The following is a 12,651-nucleotide window of genomic DNA, read 5'->3' on the forward strand; positions in this document are numbered from 1 at the left end:
TTTAATTATAATTCATCCAGGAAATGATTATATTTGTATAAGGGAACTGGATTCAGTTCTGCAGGTTTAGTCGGTTTAAATGTAAAAATAAACTGCTGTTAAAATCTATAAACATGTAAAGGTCAATTTCCTGTTTGTTTTGCCATTTTCCTGTAAATCATGAAATAATTGAAGCTGATTTTTCCTCTGACCTGAAAAGGTTAATATGCTGCAACACTCTGTAAACATCATCATGATGTTTTCATTTCTTGTTGGAAATAAACACAGGCTTTCTGTTTATTCTGACAGATTGTGGTTGAATAGAGATAAACGGAAAGTCAATGCAGGAGAACTGCAGTAAAATCCAAATAGCAGCAGAAAGATGGATCAAAACGGGAGTCTGGTATCGGACAGGAGCATCACAGCTGTAATTTATTTCAAGCTTTTGCTTCTGTTCATTTTGATCTTTACGGCTTACAGATAATAAATCAGAGAAATGTTCAACAGCAGGCCCAAAGCATTGATGTGTGTTAATGAAAAGTTGAGTGGAAGGAAAAAATGTGATCTGCAAGGCTGCTGGAGTTTGAGTTCCATCCCTGACGTCTGGTTTGTCCAGAACCAGAGACAAAGAAAACAGAGACTGCTCCGTTTCAAATATTACATTTATGTTCCATTACATTAGACCAACTAAATAACTATTTTAATACAGAAGCTTTAAGTATGTTCAAAACTGAATTTACGTTAAAGGACTTAAAACTCAAACATGTGAAGAAATGAGCTTTTTAGAAAGATAGAAAATGTAATTTTTGTGATTTATATTCAACTGTATTTGAACTGTTACAATAGAAAGTCCAATGTTTTATATTGGCTCTCAGACATTCATAGAGTTTCTATTTGTTTATGTTTCTGTAATTGTTGCATTTAATTAGTATTTTATTTCTGGTTTCAGCTTCTCCCAAAGAGGCCATGAGTATGAGGAGAAGACTCAGAACCAGCCGCACCGTCTGGGTCCCAGAACCGGAGCAGAACCAGGACGGAGGATCTGTTTTCTGAATCTACTCCAGTTCATGTCTCTTCCTGTACGTTGCTGCAGGCCTGCAGAGGTCAGAGGTCAGGCTCTTCCGTCTCGCCTGGCTGTTTTTCTTGCTCCTAAAACTGATCGATTCTGTTTCTGCCCTCTACCAGAAAACAGCTTAGTGAATATATTTAGTTTGATCTGACTCACACTGTTTGGCAGATGAGAGCAGCGCTGGGTGAAACTGTGTTTGAAATGTAATCAAAGCTGGAAGAGGGGTCTGAACGGCACGCAGGAGCCGGGCGCAGATTCCCCGAGGAACAAACCTCTCCAGCTCCACCAAAGGCTTCGCTAAGCTCCAGACTTAAGGGACTTAAAATCACTTTGACTCAGTTAAACATACAAATACCACCTTAAAAAACCTGTCTGCTCAGACGTGTAATAACATTGCAAATCCCAGTGCAAAAGATATTTATTTTAAAGCAGCTCTATTTGCATTTGGTCCTGGGCTGAGCTTAAGCTGCGACAACAAAACCTGCAGCAACACCAGAGAAATCTCTGCCCGACTTCAAAAGAGGAAAAATGTATTCTTGTTCTGATTCAAATCCAAAAAATGATTATTGACACTTAAGGAGGGAATGCTGGGAATGATTAGAAGACTCCAGGTGTGTTGGAGACATCAGCAGTCCTCCCGCTTTCACCTCTGCACTATCGAAGCAAAGCTTCACGTACGAACTCTGCTCTGCTCACCTCCACTTACAAACATGACTGAACCAAAAACAGGCAGGTTCCTGGTCATTATTCTACTGTTCTTCTTATTCTAATGCTCTACACCCGTCTGCATGTGGGAAGGAAAGCAGAAACGCTTCACATCAGTGGTGAAGCACGGTGGAGGCGGCATGATTGTTTGGGCTCGTTTCGCATCAGATAAATGTTGTTAAAAACCAGTAAGTGCAGAGATAAAAACTTCATTTCTTACATTTTTTAAGCATAACATTACTTTTCACCAATGTTTTAAGATTTTAATTCCATTTTAAAGGATTCAGTTTTATTTGATTATTTATATTAACTTCATGGAAAGTTTTGCTGCAGGAAACATGAGATTTTCCAGACCTGAAGGCAGATTGGTGACTAGTTCCTCTGTCCAGGATGTTTTCATTTACTAATAAACTATAGTCTTTTATTTTTAATGCATCTATGTGCATTATTTATAAATTAACATTTGGTGATTAAATGAGACGTTAATGTTTGGTTTTGGTCCAACAGTCAGTCTATCTTCAACAAACCAAGCAAAGAAGCAAATTTCACCAGAGACGATGAAACTTTTAGTTTTTGTTTTCAGAAAACAAAAGTGAGGCTGACTGCAAAGGAAAATAAAAACATTGTTTGGTTTTGAATCAGCCTTATTTTCTTCAAATGCATTTTTACTGTCATAAGTCTGTGAGGGGAAAATCATCCGGACTTCCTGCGAACCCGTCAGCGATGCAAACAGAACGACGTTAAATAAAAAATGATAAGAGGAGAAAGGAATATTGTTCCAATGAATATTTCAGTTTTATCAGGACGGACGTGTTGCTGTGTGAACTCACCGCACGTTGCCGTTGTAGATGTTGAAGGTCAGACAGACGATGCCGAGCAGGATGCCGAGGCCGGCGAAGACGGACACCGCCGCAAAACAGCTTCTGAGACAAGAGGCGGTACTCCTCCAGAACCACGGTCCGGTCCGCCGGAGGCTTCCCGCCTGAACAGGAAACCAAAGAGCCTTCAGAGGTCTGACACACGGAGAGTTTCAGATGATAGAAAATAATTCAGTTCCACTTTTACAAACAGCAAAATCTGTAAAAACTGATAGAAAACAGAAACACGTTGACTTAAAGCTGGTCTGTTCTCTGCGACTCACTGCATAAAAAACCGAGTGGAAGAGCGCTGGGGGACATTTCAATAAATTTGACTATGAGATCTGATGCTACGGTTGCTGAGTAAACAGAATAAATGTAACAAATAAATGAGGTAGCTTCCCTCCAAACTGTCATGGGAGTTTGGAGCAGCAGGGCTGAGAAAACAGTTTTTTACGTTCAGTTTCTGTTTTCCTCCTGAATTTGTTCGAATCAAACAGAAGATTTACTGCTGTAGGTTTATCCAGTTCAGCGGCACACAACCAACCAACAGTCATCACACCAGACCGATGGATCAGTCACTTCTGCTTCCCTCCACACCGTTTCTGTCACACCGAGGTCTGGGCTTTGACTAGACCAAAGCAACAACTTGATTCATTTGCTTTTCAGCCATTCTGTTGCAGATTTGCTGCAATGAGTGTCAGTAGGCAGACAGACAGACAGACGGACGGACGGACAGACAGACAGACAGACAAACGGACAGACAGACAAACAGACAGACGGACAGACAGACGGACAGACAGTCTGTTTTGCAGTCTCGATCAGATTCCATCCAGCATGTTGATGTTTAATATCTGTTTCTTTTCTCTGTGACCTTCATGAAAACATCGACAATCTTCACATTTTGCCTCATTTAAGATGCAGGAACAACAGCTGGGAATAGAAGAACCTTCATTTCCTCACAACAGCAGTTTGTTTGAACCCCAAGCAGCTCCAGATGGCAAACACTTTGCACAGCAGCTCTGACTCCATGGCTTCGTGTGTGTGTGTGTGTGTGTGTGTGTGTGTGTGTGTGTGTGTGTGTGTGTGTGTGTGTGTGTGTGTGGGTGTGTGTGTGGGTGTGTGTGTGTGTGTGTGTGTGTGTTTACAGGTGAGTGAGTAAAAACCTTTACAACAAGGCCAAGGTTAAAGGTTCTCTCAAACCGTTTCACTCTGTCTGGCTCTGGCAGTTATGCAACCTTTGCTACAAATTCAGCGTCTGGCCTGAACACGAAGGTCAGACACGCAACTCGTGCAGCATTATGAGCTGCAGCATGCAGCAGAGAGTGTTTAACAAATGCAGGTAAGAGACGGGACCGGACCGGACCAGGGTGGGACCGGACCGGGCCGGGGCCTGGCCGGCCGGCACTACAGAGAAAAAACACTAACTACGTCCTGGAGGCTCCATGTTGGGAACCTGCTACCAGGAAAAACTTTTATTTGTGGAGAAATTCCCTCTGTGACTTGGATTTCCTTTGTTGGAGAAATGAGTCGGAGCCTCAGGCGGCTGCCTGGGAGCAGGAAGGTCTGGGGTTTGAGTCCGGCCCGGGCCCTTCCTGCAAGGTGATTAAGTTCTCTGCAGATTCCTCCTGCAGTCCGAAACCAGGACTGATAATTGATTGATTGGTTAATAGGTTTCTAAATGGTGTCTGGGTAAAAACCATGGGTGGAAGAGTTTTGCATTCCCATTTATGTCCATCATGTCTGAACTTCTCCCTCCAGTGAATGTATCTGATAAACAACGTGGCATTGGCCTGTAATGGCTAGCAGCAGTTAGCCTGGACAGCTAGCACCAGTAAATAAATCCCTCTGGTTTCTGGCTTCCTCAGTTAAACTGAGCATTTTGTTTTTCCAGATCTGAGTTTCAGACTCTGCCTCTCTGCTGTATTTACAGTTTGTGAGCAACGGGCCTTTTCTGTCCAACCCCCCACCCCAGAGTACTGAGACTACAGCACTGCAGCAGAGCCACTGCAGCAAACACTGGCGAAAACAAACTGCTTCATTCAACACCTGCAAACAGTGATCCAGTAAATGTGTCAATGACCTACAACTATGTCCCCAAAGCTTCCTGGTGATGGAAGAACAACACAAACTGTTTTTATTCCAAAACGTCTCACATTGTTTCCATTTCCTCTGAACGTTCTTGCTTCTCTGTGTCCAGCTCTAATCTCCAGGAGTTTTATTAGCTGTCACGGTAATGACTTTTATTAGCACATTTTAATCTCTCTGCTCATGTTGCTCACTGTGTGGCTGCATGATGACGACCTGCAGGTTTCTCTGTTGCTTTATTCTTACCCCTAAACAATAAATATTACCAAGGTCATCTTTCCAAAATAAAGGCTTCGGTTATTTAATAAGATATTAAATATATTTTACTTAGTATTACATCATAATTCAGTTATGGAGTCTGTGGTCATAATTGTGTAACTGCAGACAACATGAGCAGGTTCTCAGGAGCAGATGATGAAACTCAGGTTTGGATCAAACATGAGGCCCATTCCGGCTCCACCTCCAGTTTCACACCAGAAACTGTTTGTGAGACTCGAGTTTTGAGATTTAGGATGTTTTCACACCAGATGTCCAGTGAACTGGGTTTGATTAAGGATCAAAGTTGCAACATTTGATCCATTTCCAGCTGCTGTGGTTTTTTTTCCATTAAACTGATTCAAACCAAGCAGAGCGTTTCAGGGACCTGTTCCCCTCCTCGCCTGTGGGGGCGCTGCATAAAGAATTTCTGAAGAAACCGACACAAAAACCTCTGAAGAAGACACTGAGCAAAACCTTCGTCTTCACAAGCAAAACTGGAGCAGCGTCACATTTTAGCGGTTAGTGGATTTCTCTTTTGTCTTTGGCTAAAAACCACGAGACATTTCCACCGCTAATGCTATGCTAGCGCATGTGTTTTGGTTGTATTTACCCAGAATGCCCTGCAGTCCACTTCCTGCTTTTGGAGCAGTCTCTGGTTCGTTTGTTGTTCACATATGCACTCAAACCGAACCAGTGGTTCATCCTAACTGGGCCGACTGAACCGGACTTTCTGGGCAAACGGACCGGTGTTGGATTAAAGCGGATTGATGATGGCTACTGGGAATGAGAGCTGAATTCCCGGCACACAAAAAGGAAAATCCCAACAAATTCTGCATCCAAGCAATCCTCAGTGAGTCTGATATCAGAACTAACAGGTCAGAATTTCCATTTAATAAAACATAATGTGAGACTCCAGAGCTGAGTTTGAGATTTGTGACCTCTCCTCCATGTTTTGTTTTATCCACGCAGTCAGAGGTTGTTCGTTCTGCGCTGAGTAAACCTCTCCCCACCGAGAGTGAAACTCTAAATAAAACACCAGGGGCTTCAGTGGTGAAGGAATGTGTGTATTAACCACCGAATTATTCATGCTTGCGTAGCTTTACACCAGAAGAACTCCTCAGTGGTTCAAACACGGGCAGATGGACAGGGAGTCTCTTTTCAGCCAGCAGCCTCCGACTATCTGTCTGCATGAATCTGCGCCTGCCTGCAGATCCATGCGTGTTCATCTGAGCACAGCATATGCAAATGTGGACTAAATAAATCCCCACGTTTGTGGATCGAGACTTCAAGCATGAGTGAGCATGCTCAAGTGCGAGGCCGCGGGAAGCCTTTCTGCATGCGCGGAGCGAGGAGTGTGTGCATGTCAGAGGGGAAGCAGAGCAGGAGCGTCAGCGCTGCGTGAAGCTGATGTGTCAGATGTCAGAGGAAAGTGTCAGAGCGTCGTCCCTGCAGGGCGTCAAGACGCCCATCACGCTCTGTTTTAGATGCTTGTCACCTCAGTCACACAGCGAGTACGTAGCTGGTGACATCTGAGCAGGGAGAGAGATTTAATGGCATGGAGAGTGTTACCTTCCACATTGTCATCAGGATTTTTCACTAAGAATTTTATTAACTGGTTGCAGTTTCAAACTCAATCAACAGGTGGCGACTCTGAGCTGGTTGGGCAACTTTTAACATAATCAGTTCAGCTTTCTTATGATGACCAAAGTTGAGAACAGTGGCATGCTAACTTCTGTTAATCCGCTAATATCAGAGATAATTTTTCATTGACGTCTTTAGCAATTTTGGCAGCTGTGAAACTAAAGACTTTCATTTATTTGACTGTTTTGTAAAATTTCAGTTGAATGAAGTTAAACATATTTGTCAAAGTTTTGGTTTTCTGAATGTTTAGAATTATTTAAACATGTTTTTAATCATGCTCTTATTTTGAAGTGGGTGAAGATTGTTTCATCCTGTACCCAGAATGCATCAGTGTAGAACAGTGGCGGTTTAAGACCCCTGATATCCAGCTAGCAGCACTTCATAACTGTCTGTGGAGCATATATTAATCCAACATCAATATTCAGATGAGTAAATTCCTCTGAAAGCTGATGGAGCGTAAACGGCTGTCAGACTTCATCAGGGCTGAATCTCTGCGTTGAGGCTGATTGACATCTCAAAACTTTTCTAAAGATCCGACACATAATCAACCAACAAACACCAATTTATAGTTTTATCAAAAGATTTTTGTATTTCGCAAAGATAATTCAAAGCAACAGGCCTATCATTACTTATTTCCATCTTGAACAAAAGCCCTGCAGGACTTTTTCATCTGAACACATCAGATTTCCTCCAGACACTGAGGTTTAAATGTTTCTCCGATGCCAGATTCAGGTGGAAAAATCCACCAATTCATCAGAAAAGAAATGAGAGTTTAGTGGAGAAAATATCCAGTCCCAGTCAGACTGACACATACTGGTTGTTTCTTTTGTTCTGTAATGTTTTGTTTGGGCCAAAGCAAAGAGCCACTGGAAAAGGCTTTTCAAAGGTTTAATAAAAGGAGAAAGTTGTAGGGTCTCCACAAAGTGGAGCAAGGGCAAAGAAAAGAAAGAATCTCACAATGAGCCATGAAAAACCAGGAGCTTAAATACTGAGGTAGTGATGAAACGTCACAAAAGCAGCAGATGAAGCGACGGCGGCGGGAGAGGAGCAGCTGTGGCAGCGAGGGAGGAGGGAGACGAGGGCCGAGGGTGCAGAGGGAGCCGAGGGTGCAGAGGGCGCAGAGGGAGCCGAGGGCGCAGAGGGTACAGAGGGCGCAGAGGGAGCTGAGGGTGCAGAGGGAGCTGAGGGTGCAGAGGGAGCTGAGGGTGCAGAGGGGGGCAGAGGGAGCGAGGGTGCAGTGGGGGGGCCGAGGGGCAGAGGGAGTGAGGGTGCAGAGGGAGCTGAGGGTGCAGAGGGGGAGGGGAGCTGAGGGTGCAGAGTGAAGCTGAGGGTGAGGGCGCAGAGGAGGGCCAGAGGGAGCTGAGGGTGCGAGGGGGGCAGAGGGAGCTGAGGGTGCAGAGGGAGCTGAGGGCGCAGAGGGGCCAGAGGGAGGAGGGTGCAGAGCTGAGGTGCAGAGGGAGCTGAGGGCAGAGGGAGCTGAGGGTGCAGAGGGGGGCAGAGGGAGCTGAGGGTCCAGGGGGCGAGGGGGAGACTGATGAACACAGAGGATCCGACTGAGACTGAAGATCCTCAAACAAAAGGGAGAATAATGATCTATGATCTTATGCACACAGAACAAAATACAAGAAACTAAACGACAAGGAATGAATTCATGTGGCAACACTTTGCTAACAGTAATGAACACAAAGAAGTAATTTTATGTGGGAAGACGCGCCAGACATGAATAAAGCAACTAAAGCTTGTTGTCCAAATGCTAAAAAACATCAAAATTCTCTTTTCCTGTTTGAGGTTTTGATCTGTTTCAAGTTTTAATCTCCAGTTGATCAGCAGTCAGTACAAAAACACAGAACAGCATCCACAGGAACCATTTCCTGTCATACTTCAAAACAAGAGTCCACTACAGATGCTGCGTCTCCAACTTAGAACAGCCCTCTATTATTATCATCCATAATAATAATGACATTATTTCCCCTGATAAAGTGATAAAGGTAAGAAATATTGTTCCGTCTTAGTGTCACAAAGTCTCGTTACAACCGATTACCAAACTGAACGTCTTAATAATTCCAGCAGCAAATAAAACAATAAGTACTACACATTTCCTTTACTTATTTTAATTATTATTAAGACATTGATGCAGTTTTGTGAAGAAATGTATTGAACCCTTTCATGCATGAATTATGATCCTTAGTGTCAGGATTTCTTTCCAATTATTTGATTTGATTTTCTTAAGGCATAAAAAATGGAAAACATTTTTTTGTAGAAAACAAAATTTTTTCTTAGGTGATCAGTTTTAATTTTCTCCAAATACAAAGTTGTTATTTGAAAAATACATCAGTTGTATTGTTTTCAGGGTTTATCTGATGTCAATATTGTTTTACCTGCGAGAGTCGTCTATAGAAGGAGGCACTGTCGGCCATATTGGATTTAACAAAAATAATTTCTTGCATTTGCAGCTGATGGCCAGAAGTTAATAGTGTATTTTATGATGCATTTATGACATAAAAATCCAGAAGAAGCACAAGAACATGGTTTTTAGAAAGCTGTCCACTGTACTGACCACGATGCATGAAAGGGTTAATTTATGCAATATCTGGATCTGAATTAGCTGCTCAAAGGTTGGGTTTTTTTGTTTCACTGGTTTGTCACTGTCATTTTCAAAGCAACAATCAGGTTGTTTACTGCGCAGGAACATTTTTGATCTCAGCTTTTTAGTGTTTCCCAACAGAACGCCGCTTCAAACCCGTTTCAAACTAACATCAGGCTTTATGACAGACAAGAGGAAAATATTAGAGGCTTTTAAATTCCTTCTAGGGTTCTTAACGACTTTCTAAGACTTCTGAAGACTTCTGAAGACTTGTTTTCATCAAAATCCTTTACTGTTTGCAGCACTGAGGTGCTTGTGTCCATCTTTGTCGAACGTTTCAGCAGCAAATTCAGCCTGCAGTAATGACAAAGCTGCACAATTGTGCATTGACCCATAATTTTACTCTTCATGTAAGGAGTGAGAGGAATGTGATGTTTATCATAATCCAACATCGACCTCAGAGGGTTTTACTGAATAAGATGCTTCACCTTCACATCAAAGTCAAAACAGACAACTAAATATGGAGCCAGAACCAACAATGATGAATGTATTAGAGAGAACAACTAGCCTGAAGGCAGCCAACGTGTCACAGTGCTGGAGTTCTTTAAAAAGCATGAGGTGCAGTGAAAGTGTCAGAATGGAGTGGAGGCTAAATTCACACCAGCTCCAGATCCGGCCTGCGCTGCGAACAGACAGCCGAGCGATGTGAAATGACAAGGCTCATTGGACCTCGGTGCCAACTCCAATCTAACTCAGCAAAACACTGGATTAGCCTTTGGCTCATCTGGTCAACAGAACAGGGAGGCTGACAGACCAGCGGACGGACTGAACCGTCAGCTGCGGCTCGCCGCTCTGGTCTCACAAGCCAAGTTTCACAACTCAGACCCACGAGAAATGATTTCTGAATGTTTTTACTGAAAACATAACATGCTTTCTTTAAATGAGATCCGTCAGTTTCTCCCCTTTTACTGTGTAACTCAGCCAGTCATGGCGGTAAGTGGAAAAATCACCCACTTTCTTTTTGTTAAATTACATTTATCTTTGTTTCTCAGGAAAAGTTTAGTTTTAAAATATTTGCAATGTCAAGAAGAAAATGACAGAATAATTTTCTGGTGTATAAAGGCTGTAAGTTGTGGACGCCTAATTTTAGGCTCAGCTGGTTCAGTGACTGGGATTCAAAGTAAACCTCTGGTCATATTTAATGAGCTGCCAATCATGGAGCGCTGAAACACAACGCAGATAGCAGCGCGTTTGAACAATGAGTCACCACCTCATTTCACAATCACAACTTATCATGCCTGAAATTATTTAACAACCCAGATTCAAACGTCAGTTTCGTTTCTTGAGCCTATTTAGTGCCTGGCTTGGGATGCTAATAGTTAGCCAAGCTAGCATTTTGTCTAGCAGGTTTCAGGTGTGAAGGTTTCAGGATTAGCAAAAAAAACGCTGCCATTTTGGAGTTTGTGGCATTTATCTGAAGCGAAGATGCTCAACAGTTGAGTTGAGCTTTTGTTTCCCTCCAGAAACGAGACAAACGATCTAAAGCTTGTCCAGAACAGTTTCAGTAGGAAACACCTGACTCTAACTTAGGCCAGGTAATTGACAACATGAAGGTCCAACACTTTTCACTTGGTGCAGTTCTCTTTCACACTTCACTGTCAAACCATTTACCCAGAATGCCCTGCGCTGCAGTCCACTTCCTACCCGGAGTTCGTTTGTAGCCAGACCAGAGTTCACAGCTCCATCAACGAACCGGACTTTCTACACAAACGGACTGGAGTTAGATAAAAGTGCATTTCATTTTTTAGACTTTCAGAGCCATGGTTCTGGAGCAGGACTTGGATCCGTCCTGCTCCAGAACCAAAGTGTCTCAGCAACGTTTTGATTTAAACCTCACATTTTCCCTCTGTCTAAAGGTTTTCATACATGAACCCAGTTAAGAGCCGTCGTTCCCTCTGGAGAATCGCTACACAAATTGGCCTCTTATGCTACCATGTTAAATATGTGATGGGAATCTAAAGGTTATAGATGTGAGTGAATGAACGTACAGGAAGCCGGAGTATTCCTGAGTGGGTGTGGATGTCAGCTGTCCTTCACTCATTGTGTCTGCAGCACTGATGCTCCTGATGCTATTGATCCTATTGATCCTATTGATGCTATTGATGCTATTGATCCTATTGATCCTATTGATCCTATTGATCCTATTGATCCTATTGATGCTATTGATCCTATTGATGCTATTGATCCTATTGATCCTATTGATGCTATTGATCCTATTGCTATTGATCCTATTGATCATATTGATCCTATTGATCCTATTGATGCTATTGATCCTATTGATGCTATTGATCCTATTGATCCTATGCTATTGATCCTATTGATCCTATTGATGCTATTGATCCTATTGATGCTATTGATCCTATTGATGCTATTGATCCTATTGATGCTATTGATGCTATTGATGCTATTGATCCTATTGATCCTATTGATGCTATTGATCCTATTGATCCTATTGATGCTATTGATGCTATTGATGCTATTGATGCTATTGATCCTATTGATGCTATTGATCCTATTGATCCTATTGATGCTATTGATCCTATTGATGCTATTGATCCTATTGATCATATTGATCCTATTGATCCTATTGATGCTATTGATCCTATTGATCATATTGATGCTATTGATGCTATTGATCCTATTGATCCTATTGATCCTATTGATGCTATTGATCCTATTGATGCTATTGATCCTATTGATGCTATTGATGCTATTGATGCTATTGATCCTATTGATCCTATTGATGCTATTGATCATATTGATCCTATTGATCCTATTGATGCTATTGATCATATTGATCCTATTGATCATATTGATCCTATTGATCCTATTGATCCTATTGATCCTATTGATCCTATTGATGCTATTGATCCTATTGATCCTATTGATCCTATTGATCCTATTGATGCTATTGATGCTATTGATCCTATTGATCCTATTGATCCTATTGATCCTATTGATGCTATTGATCCTATTGATCCTATTGATCCTATTGATGCTATTGATGCTATTGATCCTATTGATCCTATTGATGCTATTGATCATATTGATCCTATTGATCCTATTGATGCTATTGATCATATTGATCCTATTGATCATATTGATCCTATTGATCCTATTGATCATATTGATCCTATTGATCCTATTGATGCTATTGATCCTATTGATCCTATTGATCATATTGATCCTATTGATGCTATTGATCCTATTGATCCTATTGATCCTATTGATGCTATTGATCCTATTGATCCTATTGATCCTATTGATCATATTGATCCTATTGATGCTATTGATCCTATTGATGCTATTGATCCTATTGATCATATTGATCCTATTGATCCTATTGATGCTATTGATCATATTGATGCTATTGATAATATTGATCCTATTGATCCTATTGATCCTATTGA

The 12,651-nt window shown here is 41.9% G+C and overlaps 1 protein-coding gene across 1 annotated transcript in view; it reads right to left on the minus strand.

Annotated features, from left to right (window-relative positions):
* Positions 1–12,651, minus strand: part of LOC129353523 (gamma-aminobutyric acid type B receptor subunit 1-like) — a 100,587-nt gene that overhangs the window by 20,015 nt on the left and 67,921 nt on the right. Inside the window, 2 exon segments of the mRNA XM_055022876.1 lie at positions 2,584–2,669; positions 2,671–2,735. Of these exon segments, the coding sequence (XP_054878851.1) occupies positions 2,584–2,669; positions 2,671–2,735 (151 nt within the window).

This window comes from Poeciliopsis prolifica, unplaced genomic scaffold (assembly GCF_027474105.1).
Source record: "Poeciliopsis prolifica strain line A6 unplaced genomic scaffold, Auburn_PproV2 SCAFFOLD092, whole genome shotgun sequence".
Classification (NCBI taxonomy): Eukaryota; Metazoa; Chordata; class Actinopteri; order Cyprinodontiformes; family Poeciliidae; genus Poeciliopsis; species Poeciliopsis prolifica.